The sequence below is a fragment of the Camellia sinensis genome, chromosome 13 (assembly GCF_055761805.1).
Source record: "Camellia sinensis isolate YWXY chromosome 13, ASM5576180v1, whole genome shotgun sequence".
NCBI classification, from domain to species: Eukaryota; Viridiplantae; Streptophyta; class Magnoliopsida; order Ericales; family Theaceae; genus Camellia; species Camellia sinensis.
This window is the reverse complement of record NC_138973.1, coordinates 123,298,713-123,320,027: the sequence shown is the minus strand read 5'-3', so window position 1 is coordinate 123,320,027 and position 21,315 is coordinate 123,298,713. Positions and strand designations below refer to the sequence as shown.

Below are 21,315 nucleotides of genomic sequence, written 5' to 3'. Positions count from 1 at the left end.
TTATCTTGTTCCCAACTTAATAACTTCTAAGTCATAAATGTATACGAGATATAATGCCTCATCATTAATATCATCATCAAATCTCTAACATTTGTATTTACTATACCCTAGAGATTAACAAAAGTATTCCACATGCAATTATCACTATAGGAAATAGGAAATGGCACTTTTGGCGGCTAAAATATTGGTCACCAAAAGTCCCATGTTTGGTCGCTGAAACAATTTAGCGACTAAAAATTTCTGTCGTCAACATCATCGCCTATACCTTGTCAGCGATGGTATTCGCGACTAAACATTTTTTGGTCGCCGAAAGTGAAACATTTGGCTACTAAATTTTGATTAGTCGGTAAATGTAATCTTTTTGTGACTAAAGCATTAGTCGCCGAAAGTGAATTTTTGGCTACTAAAGTTCAGTTAGTCGGGGAAGGTAGGCCTTTTGGCGACTAAATTATTGGTCGCCGAAAGTGAACATTTGGCTACTAAACCTTAGTTAGTCGGCAAAGGTGACATTTCGACGACTAATATTTTAGTCACCAAAAGTTCTAGCGTAAAATATTTTCAACTATTACAGACTAAAGTTTTAGTCGGCAATAGAGTACATACATTTAGCGACCATGAAATTTAGTCGTCATTACTTTTTCCGACTACATATGTTAGTCGCCAAAAACCTCTCGAGTTTCACTTCTTCATTTTTTGCCACCAAACATTTTAGTCACCAAAAGATGCCGTGTTTTTCATGACTAAAATATTTAGTCAGCAATAGTTTCTTCTCCTTATTCTGAATTGTTTTAGCTACTAACTGTTTGGTTGCAAAACCCATTTGGTTCTATTTTTTGCTACTAAATTATTAGTCGCCAAAACATTTGATTACGTATTTGGCTACCAAAATATTTAGTCACCAAATATTATATTAATTTTTTTTTAAAATTTCTGAACCACCTGTATCCATTATTAGCACAACCTGAACCCTGTGTAAACAATATAATCGCTCAATACAGAACATATTATCAACCATTCGACAATGTGCACACATTTCATTTCCAACCATCCAAAAAATTCATATTGAACGTCCAATTGTAAATATGATACAAATTCCATATGAACCAAGTATAATCCAACCTCAATAATTTAATTCCATACATAAGAGAGGATTAGCGAAATTTAATATTCAAAAGGAAATCTGTACTGTACCACACCAAAAATTTAATCTGTACCATCCCAAAAACTAATTTGTACCACGTCCAATGCTAATTTTTACAATGCCAAATTTTAGATATTTACCACACCAAAAAAGCAATTTGTACGAACCACTATATATACGGACAGAGGTATAAAAACAATGCCCTTCCATACTTGTAAAAAAAAGTCATATCCACATTTGTACATCCAAAACCATCTGCAAAAAAATAAAATAAAATAAATAATCATTAGTATTGACTACATATTGGGCTGGTAAAAAAAAAAAAAAAATCATTACTACTCCCTCCATCCCAAAATAATGGTCCCTTTTGGGGAATTCAACTTTTTTTGGTAGTACAATTATTGTACTTTAAAAAAAGTTGATTTTCTAAAATTACCCTTTGATAGTACATTTTTTGGGGAATATCAATGTCGTAATTGTACTTTTTATATTGTTTATGAATTTAAAAGAAGGGCAAAATAGAAGATTTATATTACTTTTGTACTTGATTTTTGAAGAGGGACTAATATTTTGGGACAATGAAAAATGGAATAAGGAGCTAATATTTTGGGACGGATGGAGTATTGTACATGCATGTAGGGCTGCAACCACTAAACAATCTAGTAAGGTTAACAATGTCATTGTCAGAGAAGATTACTATAGCAACATAGAGGTGGAACTGGAATGAACTCATCAATCCTCAAAATGCATGCCTTATTAACACAACATATTTAAGGTTTTAAATCTTTAAACTGTGAATCTCACAGTGACTGCAACATTAAGTTCACAATATACATAATCAATAGATTCTCATCAATGCAATTGATAATTAACATTCATGTTCCCATATATTTATATTTATACAAGAAAATAAATGGCTAAAGTGCATCCTGACACCCCTCCACTAATCCTAATCAACAAAATAATAATGCATATGCTTGTTGTCTTTCCCTTTAATTTAGGCCTATTGGAAATGCTTAAGTTCCACAGTAACTATTTTTTAAAGCACAAAATGCTCCATTAATTCCAGATAAAGAGATTGCTAGGAAACTAAAAGCATAAAGGCAAGCAAACTTAAAACAAGAATCATAAACGTAGCGTCAAGATTCAGTCACTAACTGCAGCTAATAATACCAAATCTAGATTCCAAAAGGAATCATGAATGAAACTAAAGTAGTCATGGGGTTATTAATGCTTTAAAAGCTTTAGGCATAGCATTTTTGTCACCGTTTAAAAACTTTCAATGATATATAACTACAAGATATGATATTTAAAGAGAACTATACAATATCATGATTACAAATAAAGATCATCATCAGAGACATTATAATTTTTTCAACCTTGCACCCTACTAAAAAATGTCACAAAATATTTTTCTTAAAAAGATTAGTAGTTTTCTTCATTTGGTCTTTTAATATCTATGATGTACTTTTATGTCACCACCAGCCACAACACAAGCTTTTTAAAGTTAAATTTAATAAGTACTAACAACAAATACATTCATAGTTTAGTAAGAATAATCATATAAAAACAAAGGAAAATAACCAACAATTATTATCAATTGCATCTGTCTTCAAACAACTATGTTTTTCCACAAGCACAAATTTAGTCAATTAACATCAATCATACTGATATTACAGAGTGAAGCTCATACAACAATATCTCTGAGAGGACATATGCCACCTATGAAAGTGTTCAAACATTAAAAGACAAGGAGAGTAATAAAGTGTGTGTTACAAAGACACCCAAACTCTCTGAAATTAAATAATACAAATATAGCCATAGATGGACTGGTAGACGACCATCCATTCTTTGAATTAATGCCAAAAGTTATGTTAATGGCAATTAAAAGGGCCGCAGTCAACAAAAGCACTAAACTAAAACCTACAGGAATTTATGGCAATTAAAAGTATAAAACAATTTGCCAAAAGTATTGTTCTACATAAACTAATAAGGAAGAGTTAGACAAACTAAAGTTTAAGATGGTAAAACCAATCCAGGACATGGGCACCGAGAAGCGTCCCGTTGTTGGACAATCTTCATTGTATTTGAAATTAAATTATGTTATGTACTTAACAACAGCCAGAATACAAAAGAAATAAAAGAAAGGAGAGAATTCGTTTGATTACAAAAATCAAACTAGACAAATAAAATAAAATAAATAAAAAATAGATTTTTATTTTGTTACAAAAACAAAATCAAAATCTGATTTAAATAAAAATAATAAAATAGAAAATCAATAAACAACTTACTTGATTAATTCTTGAATAATGTTTTGATCAAGTCCAGTGTTCGACACTGTGTCCTTAAGAAAGATTCGTCCTCTCCACGGTGCTTCCAGAATGTGGACGTCTATCTCCCAGGATGAAATGATCAACAACAAATAAATGTAGCACTACAATTTATTTGTACAACGAATACACTAAGTGTATATACTCTTCCTTGCAGAAAACTAATGCAGCAATATGAAGAGAATAATCTTAGAATTATTTGGGACGAAAAAAGAGTGAATGAATTCATCAAATGAGGGCTAGCCTATTTATAGATGTAGTGGCACCTTTTAATTTTGAATTGAACAGGTAGCATACCTATTTGAACAGGTATTGAATGTGTTGGTTTGAAATTGGTACTGTTTGAGTTCAAATTCAAACTGATAAAACCGAATTGCACATATTTAAATCTGTCCGAGTTTTCTAAAATTTAAACAGATTCAAATTTGTTCGGGTGGGAGAAAAACGGACCCAATTTTGAATTTTAATTTCCAAAAACAAATTAAAAAAATTTGAATTTAATTTTAGAAAAATAAAATTCAAATGTTTTTGGCCCAAAAAGATAGGTATTGGGCCGGACAAGCCCAACCCAACCTCACACCCGCGTCCAAGCCCAGGCCCAGTCCAGCCCGTCAGACCGGACAGACAGCAGCGGCGGCGCACACGCATGTGGTGATTTTTGGGTCCAATGGGTCTAGCTCATTTTGCCCATAACCTCCCTCTCTACGAAACTTGGGTACCCCTTGGGGCACACCCCAAGTTCCAATCCCATGCCTTATAAACCCATTCAAAACTTCCCACCAAATCAATGTGGGACAAGACATTTTTCAAACCTTTAAGAATTTTCCACGAAAACTTCATTTCCACGGAGCACGCTTCGGCTTCAATTTCCCATTCACTCGATAATGGTTTTGAGCAACCAAATATACCATGTGAATCACAACACGACATAGAATGCGTTACCACTTCGACCCGCCAACTTTGGCGTACGGGTCCCACCTAAATAATGGACCAAAGTTAGGAAATTTTTTTGTTTTACCCATAATTTTTCCAACCATTTCTAACAATCCCCCACATGAATGGAATTTGATGACAACGGAAATGCAACAATATGCGGACTTTGTCGGAAGAGTATAAGTTGAAAATATCTTGCATCAGGATAGGTAGCTTTCAGCCTTGAACCTTCCCTAATGATAACCTATCGGACTTACTAGCTATAACCAATGGACGCGATGCCTTGAATTGTTTAGCCATTTGTGCAAGCCAAGACAATAGATTTCACACAAAATATCTTCTAACACATCGTGGTTCTCACTGTTGTGTTCATTTTGGCCTTGAACGCTCATAGTTTTCATGAGTGCTTCTAGAGAATGTAGCCCCTTCATTCTCATAGAGCCGGCCCCAGTTCGACACTCATATAGGTGATTCTTATTGTGAGTATCTTCTTATAATCGTCTTGATTTTTATGCCTAAATCAAGATATAAGTAATCATTAAAAGCAAAGCTTATCCTTATACCCCTGCAGACAACACATGTTGCAGATATCACTTGTGATACCCCTGTTCCGTATTATGCTAATTGATCCTCCTTATGCATATGATTATGTGTTTGACATGATTTTGAGTGCCATTTATATGAATATATGTGGTTTTGAATTTCTATCTGTTCACCGTAGGAATATCTGTTTGATTATCTGCTTTGGAATTTAAATTGAAGGCCTTATCGGCCACAGAACCTGAAATTGATTGCGCCATCGTGATTGGCATAATTTTTAGAGCCTACGGTGAAATTTGATTGAAAATTGATTCGGATCAAGATAATTAGATTCAGAACGATCAATTAAGTGCCCAACCACCTAATATTAAAATAATTGACTTATTGGGGCTATATAAAGGGCCATATGCACTCAATCTCTCTCCTTTGGATTCATTTTGGCTGATTTTGGGCTCTTGAGTGTGAGAGGGACGAATTAGAGGGAGATAGTGTAGGGAATTGAAGGTTTGGCTCAAGTTTGTGAAGAATTGGAGGATTAAACTCAAGAATTTGCTATAGATTGGAAGAATTAAGCCTCTAGGTGAGTAATTCATGAATTTTGAGTTATCATCTTGTGAATTCAAGTTTGAATAATGGTCAAGAACATGGATTGGTTTGATTGTGAGGAAATTGAGTTGATTTTGTTGTATTGAAAGCCAATATGTGCATGTATGTATGTAATTGCTTGAATTTGCATGTTTAAGTTTAAAATACATGATCCATGAAGAATTTTGGTTGAAGCTCATGTTTGTAATCACCAATTGCACCATGTAAGTTGAAATGGGAGTGATATCCCATATATATGTACAATTTATGAGGAATGAGTTTGAAATACATGGAATTGTTGTCATGGTAGCAAGTTTGGGGTAAATTGGAACATGCATGTAAATGGTTTATGAAATTGAGCTTCATAATGTATTGAATTTGATATTAGTACATGTTTATGTGAAGATTGAGCCAAAAGCATGCATTTAGAACCATTGAATACCTAGTTGAAGCTCAAAAATGTGTTCTGGAAAACCTAGAATTTTTGATGTCCGCTCGAGCGGGGGAAGTGCCACTCGAGCGGGGAATTCGTGCTCCCAGTATTTTTGCATACATGGATGTCCGCTCAAGCGGGGAAGTTCACGCTTGAGCGGGGAGCCATGTAGAGAGGCATTCCGCTTGAGCACCAGAGTCCACGATCGAGCAGGGAAGTCCACGCTCGAGCGGGGACCCTGTTTTCTGAAATTTTGAAAAGACATTCTGAGTTTCGTTTTTCGTTCTCTTTCACTTCTAAGTACTCTTAGGCATGTGTTGAGCATTGTAATTGAAGGATAAGAATAAAGCATAGAGAGTAATATGTGAATTAAAGAATGGATTGAATCGGTTGTGACCCATATGTGTTATGTGATGTGTAGGGTCAAGCTCCAGGCCAAATCAACCAGTCGATCACTGTGAGTAATATCTTAACAAAGATATCTGAAATATGTTATTGTCCAATTGCTTACATTCATGTAAGTTTTATAAGATTCGTTGATTCGATTGGTGGACAATGTTTGCTATACTGAATGAATGGGCCAAAGGCCGTTTTGACATGAATGGGCCAGAGGTCATTCTGACAAGAACGAATGGATGAGCCAGAGGCCGTTCTGACAAGAACGAATGGATGGGCCAGAGGCCGTTCTGACAAGAATAAATGAATGGGCCAGAGGCCATTTTGACATGAATGAATGGGCCAGAGGCTGTTCTGACAAGAATGAATGGATGGGCCAAAGGCCGTTTTGACATGAATGAATGGGCCAGAGGCTGTTTCGATATAAATAAATGAATGGGCCAGAGGCCGTTTCGATATAAATAAATGAATGCGCCAGAGGCCGTTTCGACATAAATAAATTAATGGGCCAGAGGCCGTTTCGACATAAATAAATTAATGGGCCAGAGGCCGTTTCGACATAAATAAATGAATGGGCCAGAGGCCGTTTCGACATGAATAAATGAATGGGCCAAAGGCCAGTTTGACATGAAAGTATGAATGGGCCAAAGGCCAGTTTGACCTGAATGATACTAATGAATTGGACCTGAGGCCGTATGATGTGTTTGGAACCGCAGTTACTTAACTTACATATGTCTATGTATGTATGTATTAGTTAGAAATATAAATTGGGCCCAAGGCTGTTTGATGTATATTGTTCCAATGTATATTCTTTATTTGATATTATTCACTGGGCTTTCGCTCACGCTCATTCATGTGTTTGTAGGTAAACCAAGAGAGGTCCAGACCCAACCTCAGCGAAGTCTGTGTGGAACAACTAAGGTTTTGAAGAGTCAGCCCTTGCGTCTCACGCACGAGACACGTCTTCGCCCTTTTGCCATTCTATACTATTTTGCATGTTGGCGAGGACTTTGGTTTACGTCTGTGCATAGTTTTGTTTGGCTGACTTAGATTTGAATGATCCTGTCTATACATAACTTTATGTTACTATACTTTCTGCTGTGAGTTATTAACATATGTATGTATGGAATGTAATGATGTGCATATAAGCACGGCTCTATGGACAAAGTTTTAAATTTGCTTCCGTTTGGCCCCTTTACTCTGATGAGATTTGTCTTATTTGGTTTGAGGCCATAGATAATCTCGTGATTACTGGTCGGTTTTGGACTTAACCCATAGGGGCAGGTTCGTGTCGTGACATCACTCTTACCATAGGAATGGGTAAGGAATTTTAAACCCTTGGTGATTTCTGGCGAGCCACACATAACTTAGTTGTCCCTTTGAACTTAGTTCTTGGGATGTCCAGTCATATACGTAGGGTTACCATTATGACGACTGTTATGTAATGGGCTTTAATCCCATTCCCTTCGATGAACTATACACTTGCTCTTTTGTCAAACCTTTTGTTAATGGATCCATAATATTCTCTTTAGATTTTATATAATCTATTGAGATTATTCCATTTGAGAGCAATTGCCTTACGGTATTATGTCGACGAGGAATGTGTCGTGACTTACCATTATACATATGATTCTGTGCCCTGCCTATTGCAGATTGACTATCACAATGAATGCAAATAGCTGGCACAGGTTTAGGCCACATTGGAAGGTCTTCTAAAAAGTGATAATGCCATTCTGTTTCTTCTCCTGCTTTGTCTAAAGCAATGAACTCAGATTCCATTGTGGATCGTGCGATGCATGTCTGTTTCATGGATTTCCAAGAAACAGCAGCGCCTTCCAGAGTAAAGACATATCCACTAGCGGATTTTGAATCTTTAGTATCCGATATCCAATTTGCATCACAATAACCTTCGAGTACTGGTGGATATCGAGTAAAGTTCAAACTATGATCACGAGTAAATCTTAGATATCTAAGAACCCGAATGATCGCCTTCCAATGGTCTTCTCCGGGGTTACTAGTGTACCTACTCAATTTAGTGACTGCATAAGCTATGTCAGGATGAGTACAATTCATTAGGTACATTAGGCTTCCAATGATTTGGGAGTATTTTAACTGAGACACCGCATCACCTTTATTTTTCGATAAATAATGACTGATGTCTACAGGTGTTCTAGCCAAATTCATATCATCCTTGATAAATTTACCAAGAATTTTCTCAATATAATGTGATTGAGATAATGCATATCCGTCAGATGTTTTAGTAATTTTCATTCCTAATACAACATCTGTGACCCCCATATCTTTCATATCAAATCTTTTGTTAAGCATTTGCTTAGTTGATTTGACCATATTTTGATTGCTTCCAATGATAAGCATATCATCCACATAAAGACAAACTATGACATATCCTTGGTCAGTGTTTTTAACATAGACGCACTTGTCACATTCGTTTATCTTAAACCCATTAGTAAGCATAGCATGATCAAATTTTTCATGCCATTGCTTAGGTGCTTGTTTTAATCCATAAAGAGATTTTACAAGCCGACAAACTTTCTTTTCTTGCCCCGGCCCTACAAACCCGTCAGGTTGCTCCATATAGATCTCTTCATTTAGATCACCGTTTAAGAAAGCTGTCTTAACATCCATTTGATGTATTTCTAAATTAAACAACGCTGCTATAGCAATAAGCATGCGAATGGATGTTATTCTTGTCACAGGAGAATATGTGTCAAAATAGTCCAGACCTTCCTTTGTCTGTAACCTTTTACTACAAGTCTTGCTTTATATTTGTCTATTGAACCATCTGTTTTCATTTTTCTCTTGAATATCCACTTATATCTAAGAGGTTTAGAACCAGGTGGAAGATCCACTAATTCCGAAGTATGATTTTGCATAATGGATTCAATTTCATTATTAACAGCCTCTTTCCACAAAGGTGCTTCAAGACCTGTCATCGCTTCCTTAAAGCTTTGAGGTTCATTTTCTAACAGATATGTCAAAAAATTTGGACCAAAGGATTTTGATGTTCTCGCTCTCTTACTTCGTCTTGGTTCATCATCAATTAAATCTTGTTGGTCGAGACCATTACTAGTCTCTTGTGTTTGATTGTCATTAGTCTCTTGACTTTGAGTACAATCATCAGTTCTTTTCTGTGAACTTAATTCCTGTCCTTTCTTGTAAGGAAAGACATGTTCAAAAAACACAGCATTCATTGACTCTATAAATAGTGTTCACATTTATATCAGGTATTTCTGACTTATAAGTCAGAAACCGATATGCACTACTATTCTGAGCATAACCAATAAACACACAATCTACTGTTTTTGGTCCAATCTTATTCTTTTTAGGAACAGGAACTTCAACTTTTGCCAAATACCCCCACACTTTTAAGTATTTGTAGGAATGTGGTCGACCTTTCCACAATTCATAAGGAGTGCTGTTGGTTTTCTTGTGGGGTATTCTGTTAAGAACATAATTAGCAGACAATATTGCTTCCCCCCACAAGTTCTGTGGTAAACCTAAACTTAGTAACATGGCATTCATCATTTCTTTTAGGGTTCTATTCTTCCTTTCAACAATTCCATTTTGCTGAGGAGAATAGGGTGCTGTAGTTTGGTGAATAATGCCATGTTGTGCACAAAATTCATTTAATGATGCATCATATTCATCACCCTTATCACTTCTAACCATTTTAATGGTTTTACCAAGTTGATTTTCAACTTCTGTTTTGTAGAGTTTAAACATTTCTAAGGCTTCATCTTTACTTCTAAGTAAATAAACATAACAATATCTTGTACAATCATCGATAAATGTTATGAAATACTTTTTGCCTCCTCTAGTTTGAACAAATTTAAGATCACATACATCTGTATGAATTAATTCTAGAGGTTCGGTTTTCCTTTCAATCGATTTAAATGGAGCCTTAGTTAGTTTTGCTTCTACACAAATTTCGCATTTATGATTAGGATCAATTTCAAACTTTGATATATAATCCAAACCAATTAATCTACACAAAGCATCAAAATTCACATGTCCTAATCTACCATGCCATAAATTCAACTCAAGAATATAAGCAAAAGATGTGTTATTCTTATTCATAGCAACTTTTGGTACAACTGTCATTACATTTAATTTGAAGAGACCATCACTCATGTATCCCTTACCAACATACATACCACTCTTTTATAGTACAAATTTATCAGACTCAAATACAAGCCTAAAACCATTTTTACTTAACAAAGAGCCAGAAACCAAATTCTTCCGGATGTCAGGTACATGCAGTACGTTGTTGAGGGTCAGTTCTTTCCTTGATGTCATCTTCAAGATCACCTTTCCTTGTCTAGCCACAGTAGAACTAGAAGAATTTCCCATGAAAAGTTGTTGACCATTTGCAGCCTCATTGTAGGTTGTGAGCATCTTCTTGTCCGCATATATGTGACGAGTTGCTCCAGTGTCAACCCACCACTCCTTGGGATTTCCATCCAAATTAGCCTCAGACACCACAGCAGAGAGGTTGATGTTATTCATCCCGTCAGAGATGTAATCTAGTTCAGTTACATTGGCCTGATTGGTAGTCTTCTTGCTTATACTTGCGCGATCCTTCTTAGGGCGGTGGCAGCCAGAAGCTCGATGTCTAGTCTTGCCACAGTTATAGTATTTTCCTTTGAACTTCTTATTGCCATTGTTGTCACCTTGTTTAGGACCATCTCCAGTAAACTTCCTCTTTTTGTTATGTGGTTTGTGAACTTGTTCAACCACATTAGCCTTAGACTCAATGGGATTTTTCCCATTTTTCCTTTCAGCCTTTCGATTATCTTCCTCAATTCTCAATCTTACAATCAATTCATCCATGGTCATCTCCTTGCGTTTTTGTTTTAAATAATTTTTGAAATCTTTCCAAGCCGGTGGTAACTTTTCCACTAGAGCAGCGATTTGGAAAGACTCGCTAAGAGACATACCTTCTGAATGAATATCATGCAAAATTATTTGAAAATTTTGAACTTGAGAAATTACCGTTTGGGAGTCTAACATAACAAAGTCCAGAAATTTACCGACAACAAATTTCTTTGTGCCGGCATCCTCTGTCTTGTATTTCTTCTCCAAAGAATCCCACAATTCTTTTGCTGACTTCAGAGGGCTGTAAACATTATACAGCATGTTGTCAAGGCCATTGAGGATGTAGTTTCTGCACAGGAAATCTGAATGTTTCCAAGCATCTACAGTGGCAACAACTTGCCGATCACTTTCACCCTCTTTAAGTGCTGGAGGCTCTTCATGGAGAAACCGGGCCAAATTTAGAGTTGTAAAATAGAACAACATCTTCTGCTACCATCTCTTAAACTTAGTATTGTTAAATTTTTTCAATTTTTCTCCATGATTTATTGGTACTTGAACATGGTTCTGGATAGGGACCGGTGTTGGTGTAACAATTGGAGTACCACTTCCAGTTGCAGTTTCAGTTGCAGTAGCCATAATATCTGATTACAAAAATCAGAAAAACAAACCACAAATTAATTTTCTAGTTACTAAAACCAGAAAATAAATTATAACACAAAATAATTTTATTTTCCTTGCTACTAAAACCAGAAAAATAAAATACCACAATAATTTTCTATAAAACCAAATAATATTCTACAATTGTTAATGACACCAGTATATTATTACTAGTTGTCAAAGAAAATAAAAAATATATTACTACTATCTGTCAATAGTTTATAAATACTATATGTATTTTCCAACCAGAATATCACTTTGTGAAAACATAGAAAATTAAATACAATAAAGGTACAAAAAATATTCTGTCTTAAGATTGTTGGACAATCTTCACTGTATTTGAAATTAAATTCTGTTGTGTACTTAACAACAACCAGAATACAAAAGAAATAAAAGAAATGAGAGAATTCGTTTGATTACAAAAATCAAACTAGACAAATAAAATAAAATAAATAAAAAATGGATTTTTATTTTGTTACAAAAACAAAATCAAAATCTGATTTAAATAAAAATAATAAAATAGAAAATCAATAAACAACTTACTTGATTAATTCTTGAATAATATTTTGATCAAGTCCAGTGTTCGACACTGTGTCCTTAAGACAGATTCGTCCTCTCCACGGTGCTTTCAGAATGTGGACATCTATCTCCCAGGATGAAATGATCAACAACAAATAAATGCAGCACTACAATTTATTTGTACGACGAACACACTAAGCGTATATACTCTTCCTCACAGAAAACTATTGCAGCAATATGAAGAGAATAATCTCAGAATTATTTGGGACAAAAAAATAGTGAATAAATTCATCAAATGAGGGCTAGTCTATTTACAGATGCAGTGGCACCTTTTAATTTTGAATTGAACAGGTAGCATACCTGTTTGAACAGGTACTGGGTGTGTTGGTTTGAAATTGGTACTGTTTGAGTTCAAATTCAAACAGATAAAATCGAATTGCACAGATTTAAATCTATTCGGGTAGGAGAAAAACGAACCTAATTTTGAATTTTAATTTCCGAAAAACAAATTGAAAAAATTTGAATTTAATTTTAGAAAAATAAAATTCAAATGTTTTTGGCCCAAAAAGATAGGTATTGGGTCGGACAAGCCCAACCCAACCTCACACCCGCGCCCAAGCCCAGGTCTAGCCCAACCCGTTGGATCGGACGGACGGCGGCCATGGCGCGCGCGCGTGTGGTGATTTTTGGGTCCAATGGGTCTAGCCCATTTTTCCCATAACCTCCCTCTCTACAAAACTTGGGTACCCCTTGGGGCACACCCCAAGTTCCAATCCCATGCCTTATAAACCCATTCAAAACTTTCCACCAAATCAATGTGGGACAGAAAGGGTGCGCTCGAGCACAGAGTCTGCCGCTCGAGCTACCGTGCAATTCTGTACAAAACTTCTAGGAGCTTGATTTTTACGCTCAAGCGACATTTTCTTCGCTTGAGTGGGCAGGTCAAATTCTAGAATCTCCAGAATTGTGTTTGAAGTTCAAATTTGATATTCAAAGGTCCAAAACTCGTGTTTTTTGTTCAAAAACATGGAAAAACATTGTATAACTTGAAAACACTTTCAATTTCAAAGCAATTACTCAAAATCATGCCAAATTCTCAACCCGAAACTTAAAACTTCATGCTATGAGCCATGCATGTATGAAATTGATCTTATATCCTTTGAAAACATGATTAAGTGGCATAAGAAGTATAAATACATGAAGAATTTACCAAGTTAGTTTGTGAAAGTGCCACACATGTAAGAATCTCATGAATTCCAACTCAAAATATGCAATTCAACTCTATTTTTCCAATTCATGGCATTTCTAGCTTCTTTTCTTCAATGACATGCAAATGAGTTAAAAAATGAGAGGAATTCAACTTCCACATGCCATCTCTACATGAATTAGAGATGAATGTTTTACCTAGTGTTGAATTTAAGTGTTGTCTTAGCTTAATTCTCCAAATCTCTAGCAATTCCCTTCAAATTTCTCTTCATCTCACTAGAATTGTTGAGTTCTCTCTCTCTCTCTCTCTCTTTCTCTCTCTTTAATCTCAACCAAGTGTGCATATTATGACCTCAAGACTTAATTAGGGCCTTACATATGGTGTAATTAGCTTAGGATGATTAAGGTTGCTTATGAATAATTAATCCTACTCAATGCTGATTGAGTCTAATTATTTTGGTACGAATCAAATTTTGACAAAAGTTGCCATAAAATTATAAATATTCTAATTAGCCTAGTGGGCTAATCAATTTTGGTTTCTGAAGCCGTTTGGGCTTTCAATTTCTGATTCTAAGTCAATAAGTGAATAGATATTCCATGTAATAACAGATAACTACAAAATTCAGCATGCAATCACATATTTAAACACAATCATGCAATTAAGCTTATTGAAATGATATAATATAATAGTACGGAGGTCGGGGTCATTACAAACAGCTTTCAGAAACCCTCTGTCTTGTTCTGTTTCAGTTATGCTATAGTGAGGTATTCCTTAGAAATAGAGGTCAACCGACCATTACTCTCTATGGCCAACCATCTTATTAGGCAGGCCGGTGTAGCACGTGCTCGCGAAGGGGGCCCTCGCTACAGTTCGGACTCTCGATTTTGTGTCACGGTTCTTAATCTTGAACCAAAGAGTCCAAATCTGGCAAATCGTTTTGAGAAACAGATTTTTGAAAAAGTAGTGCCAAACATGGACTGCTTTGCCAGATACAGAGTCGCCACCTAAATATTTTTTAATGGGGGAATTTAGGAAACCCTGACTCGGTGCCGAAGGCCACATGTCCGTCATCACCGGAGTTGTCTCGGCTCGGGAGCTTGGGTACGATCGGGGAAGGTCAGCTATGAGCACCCCCTTTCACCCTGTCCGAAGACCGACCTCTACTAACCGTGATATCCGTTTTTGAAAACTTTATGTGTTCTTATTCCGGTTATTAGCCTAGAATTACTATGTTATGCGCACAGCAAATAAGTATAGACTAGATTGCCTAATTTGGAAACAAGCATTGCATATCCGTTTGCTTTGAAAAGTGCTTTGGAATTTGCTACCCGCAAGTAGACTAAAACACGGATTTCAATGAGTTTTTCCAACTCAAACAATCCAACCTTCACCCACGGGCATTCAAACAGTTTATCATATAAGCATTTAGCCGCATGGCAAGCATACTGCCATGGCAACACTCACACGCATGTGGGATGCTAAAACATAAATACTTACATTGTACTCCGTGCCAAAACAGTAAACTAGTTAGCAAACATGCATGTCCTAGTCTATGTCAAGTTGACTAATGCAACACATGCAGGATGCAATTTAGAGTAGGCTCGGCTAACCTAAATATGGCATGTGAAATGTAACCAATTGATTCACGTATTCAATTTGTGAATTGAAGTACAAATGCAGTTAGCGTGATGTACCGACCTAATGCATGCAATACAAATGCATGAATGTACGCATGCATAGCATAAGGTATGCTGAATTAAACGTGCCCTAATCTACCATCGTAAGCAGGTAAATAAAAGGGAAGAAAGACGCGAGGTTGGAAGACATACACACACTCACGCATACTTATTACATAATTGCCCTCACTCGGAGGATACAAATAAATATTACAGTCCCAAATAATAAGCAAATAAAATTATTACAGAATTTCTAATTAATTAAAAGAAAGAATGCAAAAGAAAGAAGAGGGTGGCCGCAGCCTCTGCCTCGGGATGCGCGAATGATGCGTGCTCGGAAACCGGCTCGCCTGGAAAACCCGTACCATATCTCTGCCACCTCTGTTTACACTACCCTGTCTTTCTGAAAATTGCCAAAACCCTAGGACAGGTTCCTTGAATATTGCAGAGCACCACCGGCTTAACAGAATTCCCACCGGCAGTCCAGGATTTCCATCGGCACTGTTTTGATTTACCGGCCATTCAAAGATTGCCGGCCGGCACTGAATTCTGCCGGTCGGCAGAAACTTCCTGCAGAAGACAGTTTTGACAGCAAACAGAGAACAGACAGTGCATGGCATGGGGTTTCAGGCATATGTGAGCATGAGCATGCTTCCTATCATGCTTTGAACTCAAGGAAGCATGACCCTCGATCCTCGAGCCATCAATGGTGCATGATAGCCCAAGGGATCAAGTTTGCCACTTGATATAAATATGCATGCGACACACAAATGAGAGCCAAGGCCTTATCATGTCGAAGTCAAAGGCCCCGGTGACCGGGAATCAAGGCACATTACATCACTTGTAGTATGAATGTTCCTTGATTCTCACACTTGGTTTGACACCCCAAACCAAGTAATGCAATGCATGTTATGCAAACATTACTCAAAATGCAACATGATGACAAGATGCAAGGCATGCCAAGTGTCATGCAACTAATATGGCAAGCATACAATGCTAAGCATGCAAGGTGCAAATGTGATGCAAACATGGACCAATTTGCCATAAAGTTAGCATGGAACAACACATTAATGAAACAATCATGCAACAAACATGAAACAATCATGCAAGAGAGCCTTATACCACAAAGGGGCAGGCCTTGATCCACCCCAAAACAGTGGCAAAAAGTGTCCAAAAGGTGGACCAATGCTCATGCCAACAAGCAAACCAAAGGTCCTAAGGTTAAAGCACAAAAAGAAGGCATTTTACTCCCACCAACATGACCACTCATGGCATGACTAAGACAAGTAAAGACAGGATTTTATATGCAAAGAGGGACTCCAAAAACCTCCTAATATGGCAACTAAAGTGGCTCCAAAAAGGCATATGCACCAAGGCTCATGTGTAGGCACAAAAGGGCACACCCCCAAGGCATGAAAGAGATCATACATGCACACATACAAACATGATTCTTGGGCTGAAATAAGGTCCTAAATGATGCCAAAATCATGAAGATGGTTCAAGCTATGCATGCTATAGGTCAAAATGCTCAAAGCTTACAAGCCAAGACACAAAGGGATGACATCAAACAAGGAAAGCATGACTGAAATGCATAGCCAACAGACCTCAAACATGATAAAATAAAGCCAAGACCTTCATGGAACTAAGCCAACACATGCAAGGATCATGGCCTGAACATGAGATACATTTCTAGGCCAAATAGAAAGATACAAAGCAAGTATATTAAGCATGCAAAGGGCCATAGATCCGGCCAAAAACAGAGATCCCACATGACCTAAAAACACCTAAAAACTTCTGAAATGAAGCCAAAAATGATCAAGCATGCATGTTACCCTTTTAGGCCAAAATGCAAGGAAACAAGACAATGAAGGTAGAGGGGTGTCCCTCCCCTATGCTAGACTTCAAACCACCTTCCTTACCACTAAAAATCAACTGGTTTGATTTTTAGTGGTGAAAAGACCAACACACTCAAGCAAACAAGGCCTCACAAGGGAAGCACAAAAAGGGTCAAATAAAGCCTAATAAGGTGAGTTTGCACTCAAACCACAAAACAACCTTAATGAAAGTTCTAAAGCATGAAAATGTAAGCCTTTTTTATGTTATGCACAAAAGCTAAATCAGCAAGCAAGGTAGGTAGAAAACTATTGCAAGTTTGGGAAATCTAAAGTAAAGAGCTCACCCTTGAAGATCCCTTGAAGAACAAATGGTCCAGCCCTCTCTTTTTGATCAAAATCAGTCCAAAAACTCAAGAATCAACCCCCCCAAGTCCTCAATCTCGAAGCAAGGTGTAATAGTGTGTGTAATGGTGCAAAAGTAAGGTAAAATCACACTTTTAGGCCAAGAAACACACACAAAGAAGGAGAGAGGGGGAGATATAGAGATAGGGTGTATCTATCTATGGAAGCTCTGGTTTTTGCCTCTAAATTTTCTAACCTAGAGCCAAGAGGAGAGCCTTCCTCTTATAGAGATCCCTCTTGCAAAGCTTATACAACAAGCTTGCTTAGAGGGACATCCCTCCATACACGTGTATGGAGGGAGGCAGAGTTGGTGCCAGCTATCACAGCTGGCACAAAATATCTTCAAAAAGTGGATGAACAGTGGTCAGCTACCCAAAAATGTCATTTTGACAAAATTTAGTGCCGACCAGCAACTAACAATGCCGACCGGCAACAAACAGTGCCGACCGGCAATAAAAAGTGCCGATGGAAGCAAAAACCAGCCGGTGGCCTCAAGCCACTGCCGGTGGTGTGTGCGAATGCCTTACAAGGCATTCCCTCCCCCTCCAAGGCAAAACACAAGTGTTTGGTGCAAAACCAGACACTAAACGGTCGAGTTCGGAGATCCTGAGGCAAGGCGCGTAGCCAAGACCTCCGGGAACTCCAAACGAACACAAACATGGATGATCACCGAGTGTTCAAACGGTGACGTCCAAGTCTTGAGGACGGTCAAAAATGGGGTGTCTACAGTCGGCTAAGCATCCTGTACGGCTGTGATGATTTTATAGCTTAACAGAGCAAATCCTTAGGCCAAAACAGAACAATTTTCTGGCTGTAAACAGAGTAGCTTTTGTCAGCAAACTGAGAGGTTTCCGAAGGACGTTCTTGGTTACGAACGTGCAATTCCCCGCCTTTCGTTCAAGTCCATTAGATTAGCTTCGAGATTCATATTATGTAATTAATTAGTTGCTTTCATTTGGACTTGCAATAATTAATTAGTTCATTCATTTGTGTTTGCAATAATTAGTTAATTAGGACATTTCGGACCCTCTAGTGCGAGGGAAAATTTGTAGTATTTGTATGTCTTCTAACCCCATTTTTTTCTCCCTTTTATTTACAGGCTTACCATGGTTGGATGTAGTATCATGTTTTCGTTTCATATCATTGCCTTGCTTTGCATCTATTTTTGCATGCATTAAGGTTCTGTTCATCATTCTTGAATATCATTTTCATTTCCAACTTACTTGAATACGTGCGTTACCATATGCTTTAAGTTGATCCATATGACATGTTAATAAAGCCAAAACCTAATAGTTGCACTCTTGCATGTGTTGCACTAGTCACGTGCATTGATAAGGTCATGCATGTTTTTAATTTATTTTCTTTTTCTGTGGCTTACCTTAGAGTAGTAGGTGAGCATTTTTTTGCTTTAGCACATTCATGTGTGTGATTGTTGCCATGCTTAGCATCTTACCATGAGGCTACATGCTTACTTGAAATGAATTATTTGAATGCTTATGGATGAAGGTTATTTTACTTGTATTGGGGATGATTTTGATCAAATGTTTGTACGAGCTTATTTATTTCCGTTTGAGTTGTGTACACTCAATTCTATTTTAAAAAAAATCACATAAAATCAAGTCATTTCCAAAGCAAGCGAAACAGTCTATACTTGTGTGCCTCACATAGTAAGATAGCATAATAAAATCAGAACAAGTGCATATAATGTTGATAAAATTCACATCATGGTTAGTAAAGGCCGATCTTTGATCGGGTGAGGGGGGTGCTCAATTCATGACCTTCCCCTCTCATACCTAAGTTCCTGAACGAAGACAACTTTGGTTATGACGAACAAGTGGCTTTTGGCACGAGTCACGGTTTCCTAAATTTTCCAAAAACATTTAGGTGGCAACTCTAAAATCTGGTAATGTAGTCAATTTTTGGCATCTCTGATGATTAATGAATTTTCTAAGATTTGCCAGATTTTGACTCTCATTTGTTTTTTGTTTCACATTGCACTTGTGAAACCAGATTTAGAACCACAGGAGTTTGAAGGAGACTAAGCCCCTCCGAGGAGCATGAAAAGCCAGCTACAGTTTCTGGCAACTCTGCTAGGGCGGTAGACAACTTGACTCGAACTTCATGATGAGAAATTTATCTACATATATATGTTCTTTGCATTGCATTTTCATGGTACTCTTAAGTCACTATGTTTACCATCTGATATCCTGGACGATTTGTCAGAGGCTTTCCAAAAATCTTGCCAAAAGGCTGGTCGAACGTAGGCAATGTCACGTTGGGAACACAACTCTTGGATCTGGGTTATCGCTGCACCGCTTGATCCTCTTTTCACTTTTCGGTGTTAGGTGTGAAAGGTGTGTTAGATAACCTTGCTGAGGTATCCTTTTCAAGTGCATATAGTAAAGCTTTAGTGACTGTTCCAAACTAGAACAGGATGCTCACCCGTGTTCAGAATTTTTGTGAAACCACTTGCTTGAAGTAGTGAAACTCTAGATCATGCCAAAGCTAGGACAAGGTAACCCTACCCCCTTATAAGGGTGTTTTGGCTCTGTTTACCTGCTATGGGCTATACTCTAGATCTATAAAGGGTTCTTGAATTCAGATTACTGGTTCGGTATCAGTTTGTGTGGGGTAGAATTCAGTTTTACCAGTGGGGAATACGATCATACAACTTTGATCATATCTGTTGCAAATTTGGGCCGAGATGCTATCTAATTTTTTATTATTGCTTTTCTTTTTATTTCTTTTGCTAGGTAGTCTTGAAATTACAGCTTCAGAAAGACCCTATATCCTTTAAGTTTTGTGGACTCGCGCTGGTAGGCTTTGCAAAATCCGAGATCTGATTGACGGTCAGCTAGTGTTAGTCTATCTCCTGCTAATTGTTCAAAGCAGAAGAACCAGGAAATCATCACCAGTACAAAGCATTTATCAGTCACCTATTCATTTCTACCCTCTCAGTTCACCAATATCTGGCTCGCGTTGATCTATAATGGCGCAAAGTGAGGAAGAAGTTATGGCTATGATGACAGCATTCCAACAGGCCATGGATACACTGAACTAGAGGATAGTTGTGCAAGATCAGACCATTGCTGAAATGCGACGCCCCATCTAGGGCATCATCATCTACCACACATCTAGTCCTGGCTGCCCAGCCAAATCTTGATTCATCTCCGCTAGCTGAAAACCTTCAAGTTCCGAATCCCTAAGAGGTATTAGCACAAGTTCACGCTTTCAAGCCTCCAACACAGCCTCACGAAGAGCTTCTTCCTTTCGATATCAACGGCATTGATCCTACCATGATAAAAATCGCTAGGCTAGAGAAAATGCTTAAGAAATCTCAAGGCTTCAATTCCATCTTGGATATTGAAGATGGTTATACTAAAGCTTCTGTGAGATTGCTAGAGAAGTTCAAAATGCCTCACATTGATAGATTTGATGGAAACAGAGATCCTATCGTTCACATCCGTTTCTTCTCGGATACCTTGAAACCAATGGGCTTGACGCAAGCTCAGAAATTGTCATTTTTTGGAAAGACCTTATCAGAAGTGACAACCACATCGTATGCCAAACTGGAAGATTTGACCAAGCGGAACTAGGAAGAACTACCTGAGAAATTTGTTAATTAGTATTCCTACAATACTTAGCTGGAGGTAACGATCAGCGAACTGGAGGTAACCTCTCAAAATCCCAAGGAACCTTTTATTGACTTCGTTGCTAGATGGAGGGCAAAGGCAGCCCGAATGACAAACATGCCTTTAGAGAGGGAATGAGTTCGATTGGTAGTTCAGAACCTTGAACCAGACATGTTACAGAGGATGATAGTCG

At 37.5% G+C, this 21,315-nt stretch overlaps 1 protein-coding gene across 1 annotated transcript in view; it reads left to right on the top strand.

Annotated features, from left to right (window-relative positions):
• The window catches only part of LOC145805687 (uncharacterized), a 29,892-nt gene extending 8,806 nt beyond the window's left edge, over window positions 1-21,086 (top strand). Inside the window, exons 10-11 of the mRNA XM_082900864.1 lie at window positions 20,244-20,306; window positions 20,739-21,086. Coding sequence (XP_082756990.1) covers window positions 20,244-20,306; window positions 20,739-21,086 — 411 coding nt within the window. The remainder of the gene's footprint in view (window positions 1-20,243; window positions 20,307-20,738) is intronic.
• The last annotated feature ends 229 nt before the right edge of the window (window positions 21,087-21,315 follow it).